This window comes from Phaseolus vulgaris, chromosome 2, assembly GCF_051622355.1.
Source record: "Phaseolus vulgaris cultivar YP4 chromosome 2, ASM5162235v1, whole genome shotgun sequence".
Lineage (NCBI taxonomy): Eukaryota > Viridiplantae > Streptophyta > Magnoliopsida > Fabales > Fabaceae > Phaseolus > Phaseolus vulgaris.
Genome location: NC_143499.1, coordinates 27,318,436 through 27,330,553, shown reverse-complemented (window position 1 = coordinate 27,330,553; position 12,118 = coordinate 27,318,436). Strand labels below are relative to the sequence as shown.

Here is a 12,118-nt window from a genome sequence, read left to right as displayed (position 1 = left end):
GTACGTTCCTAATTGCTTGTTTAGGTTCTATTAAAAATTAAGAGCTACTGTGTTGTTTACATAAAAGAATCTTTATTTTTTCAATGACTTTGGTAGAACAATAAATGACATGGACGATTATAATTACTCTTTAACGTGATTGATAATTACTTTAAATAAAGTTGTAGATAGGAAAATAAATTTTTAATTGATCACAATTTCTTATAAGCATGTTATATGTCATACATATAATTTTTAATCATAATAGAAATCATAGAAATCTAAGAGAAACTCTAATGGAAAGAAACAAAATCCAAAAGTGACATAAGCCATAAAAATAGATATTCATTTCGGAATTCTTTATTTTATAAAGTGATAACTTCTTTTTTGTTTTTTTCAATATGGTTAATGAAGATATGTTGAAGAAAAATATTAAAATATGAGATGAGGGATAGAAAATTCATGTTACATATCTTGTTAATTGAACTTGAGATAGTTTTAATTTAAATTTTTTTATCAATAAATACAATGAAACTTTATACATTGAAACTAGAGACTTTGTAAAATATTGCCTTGTAATTAACTTGATTAGTAGTAATTAAAGTTAGTTGATGCACATAAGTATTCATTATTACATGAACCAAGAGAGTTGTACTTTGAATGTATTTTAACTTCAAATTTTAGCCAACTACTTCCATCTCTTTCATACCTTAGATAACTTCTTGAACTCACGTTCACATCCTATAAATAAAAGAATTTTCTATTGTATTCTTTATATTTAAAAATTATGAAATAAGCTTTGAGTTTCTTGAAAATTCAATTTTATTAGCTAGGTTCAAAGTGAGTGTTTTTTATTAGAAAAAAGGAATGACTTGATTAAACCAAGAGGGTGAGTGAATTGATTTTCAAATTTTTTTGTTTAATAATCTCTTTTCTTATAATTCTTTTAAAACTTCTTTAAGATATAAACAATTAATAAATTATTAGTGGAAACAAAATTGATATAAGAAATGATGATAACAATAAAATGAGAATGCAATTAATTTGATAATGTAATTCATACAAGAATTAGATAACAATATAACAATATAAAGAGATGGATAAAGTAAGAGAAATATCACATAATATATTTATTTTGATTCGAATTCAACCAATCCTACATTTAATTCTTAATTTTTCACCCTTGAAAAAATGGTTCCATTATCAATCAAATGTTTATTCAAAACAACACAACAATTACAAACACCAGGATAAGAATAAATTGTTGAGTACTCGTCAAGAGGATATCAAACACTTTAATGATATCAATCTTAATCAACTTTGAATATGTAAATGTGTATAAAACTTTTCATAATACATATATTTTCTTTATTGATTTTCCGTTATAATTGCTATGTGAACTCAATAATCACTAGATCATTATCATTATTCATTTTATTGTGTTAATATTTGATTTCCAAGATATGAGAGAATTCCCAAGATACACACTAAAACCAGTCACTGATTGTCTTGAATCACTGCACGTGCCCCAATCACTATCACAAAAGGCTTTGAGATGAACAGAAGTAGTGGAAGAGAAAAATAGACCAAGACTTGGAGCCCCTTTGATATATCTGAGAATTCTAATTGCTGCATTATAGTGAATAATTGTAGGCTTAGCAAGAAACTGAGAAAGTTGTTGCACAGAAAATGTTATGTCAGGTCGGGTATTAGTGAGATACATAAGCCTTCCAATCAATCTTCTGCAGGCTTGAATATCTGTGAAAGGAATACTTCCAGTAGAAGAGAATTGCTCATGATTATCAATAGGAGTGGGTGCAGGTTTGCAGGCTAAAAGACCTGCATCGGTTAATAATTCCAATGCATATTTCCTTTGATTTACCATTATTCCTGTCTTACTTCTTGCTACTTCTAGACCAAGAAAGTATCTTAAATTCCCAAGATCTTTAATCTTGAATGTCTGATTCAAGGCTTGTTTAATTCGAACAATCTCTTCTTTATCATTTCCTGCCAATATTATATCATCCACATATACCAATAATGCTGTAAAAGATCCTTCAGAAGAATTAATGAACAAGGAATGATCATTCATAGAGTGAGTATATCCCATAGAAAGCAAAAATGACGACAGTTTGGCAAACCATTCTCTGCTGGCTTGTTTAAGGCCATATAAAGCCTTTTTTTAGTTTACAAACTTTTCCTAGTGGAATAGAAGTCAATCCAGGAGGATCAACCATGTATACATCTTCTTTCAAATCTCCATGTAAAAAGGCATTGTTTATGTCTAATTGTTTAAATTCCCAATTATAAATAGAAGCTAAAGAAAGAAGCAACCTTATGGTGGTCATCTTTGCTACTGGAGAGAAAGTATCGAGGTAGTCAATGCCTTCTGTTTGTGTATATCCCTTTGCCACTAACCTTGCTTTATACCTTTCAATTATTCCATCAGCCTTATATTTTATTTTGAATACCCATTTGCAACCTATGGCAGCTTTGTTCTGAGGCAGAAGAGCAGTCTCCCAAGTTTGATTTGACTCTAAAGCAGATATCTCACATTGTATAGCTTTTCTCCAACAGTCATGTTTCACAGCTTCAGAATAAGTGTTTGGCTCAACATGTGAAGAAATAGACATAACAAAAGATTTGTAAGAAGGTGATAAATTGCTATAAGACAAAACAAAATTCAAAGGATATTTAACACTTGAAGATGTACTGGAAACATTAAGATTACAATGATAATCCTTTAAATACTCAGGTGATTTTTTTATTCTTGTGCTCATTCGGACAGATGGATCTGATTCAGAATTTTGTTCTATATCATGATTTTCATTGAGGTTTTGGTCTATATGGGAACAATCTTCTTCTGAAACCTCAATTTGTGACTCACAATTATTATCACTACTATTTTCAACATTATCACAAGGTGTATTATCACAAGGTGCAAGAATGGCTTGTGATGGCTGACTTAAGACAAATTGATCTTCAGCAAACAAAATTTGATCATTAACGTCGGGATTGTTAGTTTCATTGCTAGTATCTTGAACCCTTTGGTATGGAAAAACATGTTCATAAAAGACAACATCCCTAGACACAAAAATTTCTCTTGATTGAATATTCAACAAAATATATCCTTTTGTCCCCCGTTGAAAGCCAATAAAAACACATTTTGATGCTCTTGGATCAAATTTTCTTCTATTTGTTGACAAGGTGCTAGCATAACATAAAGAACCAAACACCTTTAATCCATTAAAATTTGCATCAGTTTTGAAAAGCATTTCATGAGGAGAAGAATAGTTTAAAACAGGTGTGGGAAGCATGTTTATAATATGCGCAGCATGTATCACAGAATATGACCAATAAATTTTGGGTAAATGAGATTGTATCATAAAAGCTCTTGCTACATCTAATAAATGACCATGTTTCCTTTCAACTATACTATTTTGTTGTGGAGTATTGACACATGATGTTTGATGTATTATTCCTTTACTGACAAAAAAATTAGTCATGAAAAATTCAGTTCCATTGTCACTTCTTATTATTTTTATTGTTGTCTCAAACTGTGTTTGAACAAAAATAACAAAATCTTCCAAAACCTTAACAACTTCAGATTTTTGTTTCAAAAGAAAAATCCATGTGTACCTCGAATAGTCATCAACTATGGTCAAAAAATATTTATGACCATGAATTGATGGTATTGAGTATGGTCCCCAAACATCTACATGAATCAAATCAAAACATTTTTTTGATTTAGATGTACTAATAGGAAAAGAAAGTCTTTTTTGCTTTGCAAAATGACAAACATCACAAACAAAAGATTTGTTATATTTAACAAAAGGAAATTTATTCTTGATAACATCAATACATTTATTTGAAATATGACCTAATCGAAAATGCCAAAGGGTTTCTAGATCACTAGCAATGACATTAACAGTATTGATGGTGTGTGTACATTCAAGGGGTTTAATTTGAAATTTCTGGTAAGATGGGATCCTGAGTATTTTTTATTTTTTTTTTATCAGCAATGAATAAATAGAATTAAGGGGATACTTCAGGGGTATCCCAACCCATATACTGTAACCAGTAGTGGACTTCCTACATCATCCACAAAAGAAGCTCTCCTTTATGGTTGCAGCAGAACAACCTTAAAGAGAGAAACCATACCCAAAAAATATAACCATCAGGTTACCTCAAAGCAACACTCAACTATACCGAACCTCCCAGGACCCAAGTCGCATACTTTCACCTCGCCACGCGACTACCCACATATGGAGAACGCCGCTCCCTCGACCAGCGATCTTGTTGACCTCTACAATACTTCGGCGACCACCGACTACACACATGGAGAACGCCACTTCATCGATCGCGATCATGGAGACCTAAGGTGAACGTCGTTTCCTCGACCGGCGATCATGTTGCCCTTTGCATATTCGACGACCACCGACTACACAGTGGGGGTCGTCGTTCCTCAAACGGCGATCATGTTGACAGCGCCGCTTCACCGACCGGTGATCATCTTTGACTTTACATACCTTTGGCGACCACCGACTACGCACGCATGGTGATCGCCGTTTCCTCGACCGGCGATCATGTTGCCCTTTGCATATTCAACGACCACCGACTACACAGTGGGGGTCGTCGTTCCTCAAACGGCGATCATGTTGACAGCGCCGCTTCACCGACCGGTGATCATCTTTGACTTTACATACCTTCGACGACCACCGACTACGCACGCATGGCGACGACCACCGACTATCAATCGACGATCATGTTGCCCTAAACCCTAAACCCTAAACAATTACCAAATGGGATCCTGAGTATATAAAGTCTATCTTGCGTCTTAGCGATTCCAATCATCTTCATTGTTATTTTGTCATGAATGTGACAACCATTAGAGTCAAAGGTAAGAACACAAGATAGTTTATCAATCAATTTTGCTACGGAAAGAAGATTAAAATTGAAGCAAGGAATGTACAAAACATTGTTTGTGACATGATTTTGATTGAGAAAAACACTTCCAGAATAATTGGCAATGACTTGATTTCCATTTGGTAATTTGACATAAATAGGATCAATTTGATGATATGAAGTGAAATAAGTTAAAGATGAACAAATGTGATCAGTAGCACCACTATCAATAATCCAAGAACTAAAAGAAGAAATAAAATTATTACCTGTTTGATTGGAGGGAATAATAGAGACTTGATTAGAAGCATTGCCACTGGATTTGGTCTGTTGTAAAAGAGCTAACAATGTTTGATACTGCTCAGGAGTAAAACCAATTTGTTGAGACTCCACTTCTGACTTTGAACCTTCATGATTCTGATTTTTGAACTTGAAATGAGGTGGAAAGCCATGCTTTTTATAGCATGTATCAATGGTATGCCCTGTCCTTCCACAATGACTACAAATTTTGGAAGTATATCCTCTTCCATTGCTTCCTCTTCCGTATCCAGCACCTCTGCCATAGGTTGTAGCATTGTTTTTATAACCTCCTTTGCTAGTAGCAATCATTGCCTTGGATTGATCACCAAATATTTGCCTCTCTTGTTGTGTAACAAGAGAGCAAACTTTATTCAAGGATGGCAAAGGGTCCATCAATAAAATTTGAGTTCTCACAGTCGAATAATTATCATTTAGCCCCCTTAGAAATTTGATAATCTGGTCTTGTGTTTTATATTTAGAAACATTCACAAGAGTATTGCATTTAGAGGCACATGAAGAAGCGGATAGCGGGCAGAAAAGACCAAGTTCATCCCAAAGAATTTTTAACTGAGTGAAATAGTTTGTAACAGTCAACTCACCTTGTTTAAAAGAAGAAATCATCTCTTGGATATCAGAAATACGAATCATGTCTCCTTGTGAGAACCTTTCCTTTAAATCATTCCATATGTCAAAGGCATTGTCCATACAGATGATGCTCTGTGCGATGGATTGAGAAACAGCCTTGAGAATCCACAAAACAACCAACATATTGGCTCTCTGCCATGTTGGAAACAATGATTTGGTACGATTGGGAGCTTCTATAGTTCCATCAATGAAACCTATTTTGTTCTTTGAAATTAAGCTAATTTGAAACGAACGAGACCAATGATGATAATTTGGTCCATCAAGAATAATAGGGACAATAAGAACGGAAGGATTATCTGATGAACTAACATGGTAAGGTGAACTAAGATCTTGTGAGGGATCATCAACTTCACCCATGAATAAATGTAGCAAGCAGAGCTCTGATGATCAGAGCTCTGATACCATATTACAAAATAGAACAGAGATGAACAAAAGGGGAACAGAGATGAACAAAAGAGTAAACTGAAGACAAAGGATATGAGAATGAATATCTCTTCTTTCTTATTATTCAAATCAAAACAAATGGGTCTGAATATATACAAGTAGTACAGTCATTCTAGGGTTTAACTAAAGAAGGAAATAATCAATATTAAATACTAGAATCATAACACACAAACATAAAAATAAAGGTTATTCCCTTCTATAAAGAGAAATAACTGATCATTAGAAAAGACACCCAATTATTCTTCTTTTCTATAAAGAGAAACAACTGATAATTAGAAAAGAGACTCCCAATTAATATTAGGATCCTTCTGTATCTCTGGTATCTGTATCCTTTAATAGTTAAAAAATTAATTATTTTTTTTATTCACTAGTAAGTTATCACAATTTATATTTATTCTTTTATAAATATTTTTGTTCTTAGTGGTCTTTGATAAATTATTTTCTTACTTAATCTTTTTTATTATCTTTCATTAGTTATGCGATAATGCAATCCCTATAAGATTAATAATAAGTATATTTTTATATTTAGTCCTACTTATTATTATTTTTTTCTATAAAAAAATAATTTTATTTTGATTGCTATTATTTATTAACATCCTTCTAAGTTATAAGTTATCTAAAGATTTGGTTGACTAAAATCTATATTCAAAAAGTTTTATAGATCGTCTAGACACATTAGACCATATTTAGTAGAAGTATAGTGATTTAAGATTTCCTATCATAATCAGAACTTCTAATAAGACAATTTACTGTGTCAAGTTAACTTTTAGCATGAGTTGACGTTTCTCGTTCTTAGATGAATCACTATGTACATGACTTAACAATAGTTATTTGACACATTCCCTTTGGAAGTTAGTTTGACAGTTTTATTTATATAAATATGTCTTGTAAAAAAAATATTTTTAACAACTTAGAATTGAAAGTTCACTCTAAGATAGATTTTATATTGTTATTTCATATTTTTTCTTAAAATTTTTTTAATTGTGAACGTAGATTGCGTTTGAGTCAAACTATGTAAATTTCTCCGTTAATTATTCATTTACTTTTTTTTACTTATCTTTTGTATATATGTTCTTGTCGTTTATTCGTTATTATCTAGTGATTATCTGTGTTAGACAGACCAGTAAATTGTAAGTATTTTCTTACAAATTATTTGTTAAATAATTAAGTTAACTAGAAAGTAAGAATAATATTATATATATATATATAAAATATGGGATATAAATAATGTTGTTGTTTACTTTTATTTAGGGTTTATGTTATTTTTTTTTCTAAGTCCTCCAAAATAATCAACCATGGAACCTAAAGAATATGAAGATGGACAGATCAAGTATTTTTTAGGATATTAATCTTTTTTTTTTAGTTTTACCGTCAAATTAGAAAATATTAAAAAAATCAAATTTTAATATAAAGAAATAATATCATTACATTACATTGATTATTTTTTTTCCTTGAACAAAATAAATTTAAATAAACACACACACACACATATATATATTTATATATATATATATATATATATTTATATTAGTTCTATTCAAACCTTTTTTATTTTTATTATCAAATAGAAAAAAATTTAAAAGAAATAAAATATATAAACTCTAATTAAAAGGAGACAACACTATTTGCATATCTCTCATTGATTATTGATTTTACTTTTTTACAAACAAAATACATGTCATCTTTCGGATAAACAAGAAAAACCTAAACAAAAATAATTTTTTTTGTGAAATACTGAAATGAGTGAAAAATTATAAAAGAAAAAAGCCATGTAAAAATATAATAAGGATGGAAAAAATACACATGATACGCATGTCAGACTTACTATGTTTCAATTAACAATACGTCATTTTACTAAAGTAATTAAAAAGACATTTAACAAACATGCTACTTTAAAAGAAACATATATTATTCAGATTGGGTTAGCCAAGTATTTTTTCAAATTTTCGTATAATAATTATAATTTTATTAAAATTTTAGTTATATTCGTCATTTTATTTTTAAATTTTTAGTGGAAGTTTTCTACACCCAGCCTTACAATATATAGGTTAAATGAGTTTTATTTGTAATCTTTGTTAGCTAACCTTTATTATCAATATTAATACAATTCAAAAAGAATTTTATTAGTTGTACATTGTCTAATAGACTGAGTAAATTGTTTTTATACAAATAGATATTAAAATAACTGAATGTATATTTATGAATACAAATTAACTTATTTAAATGTAATTTGTAAAAATTAAAGTTCATTCAAAATGCATACGACAGAAACAAAAAAAATTATATCATGTAAAACAAAAAATTGTATCATGCAAAATTTGTGTAGATATAGAGTTACGACAGAACAGAGACTCATTGGTTATTCAACCCACCTTTTTTTCATTATAGAGTAATTACAGTCAAAAAAAAAATTATATTAGCATCGATAAAAATAAACACAAAAATAAAAAAATCAACGTTTAAACATCGGCTATGTATCAATTAATAAAAGATAAAATGTTAAAATTATAAAAGTAAGATTAATTTGCATAGGTCTCTAAAAGAAAATGATTTAACATAAATAAATAGTTAGCGAGAAGACGTAATAACATCAATTAAAATGATATAAAAAAAATAACAAGTTTTGTAAGTTATATTAAGAAAATAATAATTATTAATTTATAGACAACTAATTTAATAATTATAGAATTCGAATCTCTACATAATTAACTTGTAATTTAGAGAGAAAAGAGAAAAGTAGAGAAAAGTGTCCATACACTTATATATATTTGTTATACATGGAGTTATGTAAATACACATAAGATAATAAAGAAATCTCATTTTTTTCTTATCATCTTTTTATATACAATTTTTTTATATGGTATCAGAGCACGATCTTGGTGTTCTGACACCCTTTCCATTTTTATCCACTAAATAAGAAATTATGTCTGGCAAAGAAGACACAGTAACGAGTTCGATGGAAACATGTTACAAGGTTACACTGTCGAACAAATTGGTACAAGGCTTGCGACATAGGCTATTTACTCGCTCAACAATAATGATAAAAGTGACCATGACACGTTTATAAACACTACAGGTTTGTTTGCCCATAACTCGTCTATTAATTATACTTTTACAAATCTTTGTTGGCTTCAACTGTTCAAACAGCAACAAGTATCCCATACTCACCCTTGCCTGCAACATAATCGTTGCCTTTGCCTGCGAAAGAAAGCAACATTGCTTGGTCTTATTGTTGTTGGTTTGTTGAGGTACTACTCTTTCCTATCAATGCATGCCTACACCATGTTTTGCCAAGGGAATGGTAAGAGTGTTTGTGATCTCTTTTTTGGACTATGTTCCTAGTGTAATGCCCAATGTCAAGTACATGTTAACTGCCATGAAATTTTCAAAAATTATTGATACACTAAACAAATGCTTTTTGGCTACCTTGCTGCTTCTTCTTATATATGTTTGATATATTTGATTTTTGAGGTTGAATTACTTAGAGGGTTCATACACTTATGTAATGCCAAATTGAAACTTCAAAGTTTGTCACTTTTTTGTTGAATTAATTGTTTAGTACCATATATTCGTTTCTCTGATACAATGTACTATATTCAAACCATCAAGATACATGCATTTGCTGATTGTGATGTAATATTTCATTGAAGCTGAACATTTTTACATTTACTTCTATTCTTAATTTACTTTTAAAATATAGGATGAAGCACGACAATTTATTATAATTGTGTTAAATGTCATACATATCATTTTTAATTTTAATAAAAACCACAACCAAGAGAGAAACTACCGAAATAAACAAAACCAAAAGTTACATAAGTCATAAAGAAAGAATTATTTATTTTTTAAAGTGATAACTTCTTTTTATCTTTTGCAATTTGTTAATGAATATCATGTTGAAGAAGAATATTAAAATATAAGATGAGGGTAGAAAAATTCAACATGATGTTTTGTTAATTGAATTTGTAATAGCTCTAATTTTTAAAAAAAATTATCAACAAATATAATGAAACTTTATACATAGAGACTTGGGAGTTAGTAAAATATAATTTTGTAATTAACTTGATTAGTAGTAATTAGAGTTAGTTGATGCACACAACTATTCATTATTAAATGAACCAAGAGAGTTGTAGCTTTGTATGTATTTTAACTTCAAATTTTAGCCAACTACTTCAATCTCTTTCATACCTTAGATAACTTATTGAACTCGCTTTCACATCTTATAAATAAAATATTTCTTTATTGTATTCTTTATATTTGAAACTTATGAAATAAACTTTATTTTGTCAGATTGGGTGTTTTGAAAATTCAATTTTATTAGCTAGGTTCAAAGTGAGTGTTTTTTAATTAGAAAAAGGGATTGATTTGATTAAATCAAGAGGGTAAATTAATTGGTTTTCAAATCATTTTGTTTAATAATTTCCTTTCTTAGAATTCTTTTAAAATTTGTTTAAGATATAAAAAATTAATATAATTATTAGTGGAAGCAAGATTGATATAGGAATTGATTGTAAAAAAAGTATTTCTATTTTTTAAGTTTTTTTAAACTATTCCAACTCCAAAATGAGAATGCAATTAATTTGATAATCTAGTTCATACAATAATTAGATAGCAATATAAAGAGATGAATGAAGTAAAAGAAAGATCACATAACATACTTATAACATACTTATATTGGTTCAAATTTAACCAATCCTATGTCTACTTCTCAAAGTTTTCCTCTTAAAAAAATGTTTCATTATCGATCAAATAAAAATGTTTGGACAAAACAATAGAACAATTACAAACATTTTAATGATACCATCCTCAATCAACTCTGTAGATGTAAACGTGTCCCAAAAAAAATTATTAAATATAAATCAATTTTAGAGATTAAAAATAATTAGTTTTATATTAACTAAATTAGAGACATTTTAGAGAGTAAATTTTTTTTAGTTTCTATTATGATTAAATAGTTTCTAAATTATTATCTAATTAGTTACCGAGATTTTCGCTACCAAATTTAGAATCTAAGGAAATTATCATATATTTATTCTTTTATAAATATTTTTGTTCTTAGTGATCTTTGATAAATTATTTTCTTACTTAATCTTTTTTATTATCTTTCATTAGTTATGTGATAATGCAATCCCGGCAAGATCAATAGTAGGTGAATTTTTATATTTAGTCCAATTTTTTATTACTTTTTTTTATAAAAAATATTTGTATTTTCATTGCTATTATTTAAGTTATAACTTGTGTAAAGATTTGGTTGACTAAAATCTATATTCAAAAGTTTTAAAGACTGTCTAGACACATTAGACCATTTAGAGGTTAAAATGTACAGTGGTTCAAGATTTTCTATCATAATTGAAATTTTTAATAAGACAATTTACTGTCTCAGGTTTTAGCGTGAGTTGGCGTTTCTCATTCCAAATTGAATCACTGTGTACATAACAATTATTTGACGCATTCCCTTTAAAAGTTAGTTTGATAGTTTTATCTATATAAGTATGATTGATCTTGTTAAAAGAAAAATTAACAACTTAAAATTGAAAATTCACTTTAGAATAGATTTTGTATTGTAATCTTATATTCTTTCTTAATAAATTTTTAATTGTAAATGTAGATTGAGTTTCAATCAAACTATATAAATTTTTCTGTTGATTCATTTACTTTTCCTTGTTTACCTTTTATATGTTTTTACAGTTTCTTCATTATTATCTAACGTTTGTCTGTGTTAGACTGACCAATAAATTGTAAGTATTTTTCCTTACAAATTATTTGTTAAATAATTAAGTTAACTAGAGAGTAAAAGTAACATATTTTCTTTTATATATATAATCAGTGGGATATAAATAATGTTGTA

General features: G+C 28.9%; 1 protein-coding gene across 1 annotated transcript; it reads right to left on the bottom strand.

The window, feature by feature from the left end:
- Positions 1–4,076: 4,076 nt before the first annotated feature.
- LOC150029083 (uncharacterized) lies at positions 4,077–6,183 on the bottom strand. Its single transcript, XM_090297927.1, has 2 exons — positions 5,781–6,183; positions 4,077–4,120 (listed from the first exon to the last, which is right to left on the bottom strand). Exons 1-2 carry the CDS (start codon positions 6,181–6,183, stop codon positions 4,077–4,079), a joined length of 447 nt encoding a protein of 148 aa, XP_090154053.1.
- Between the last annotated feature and the right edge of the window lie 5,935 nt (positions 6,184–12,118).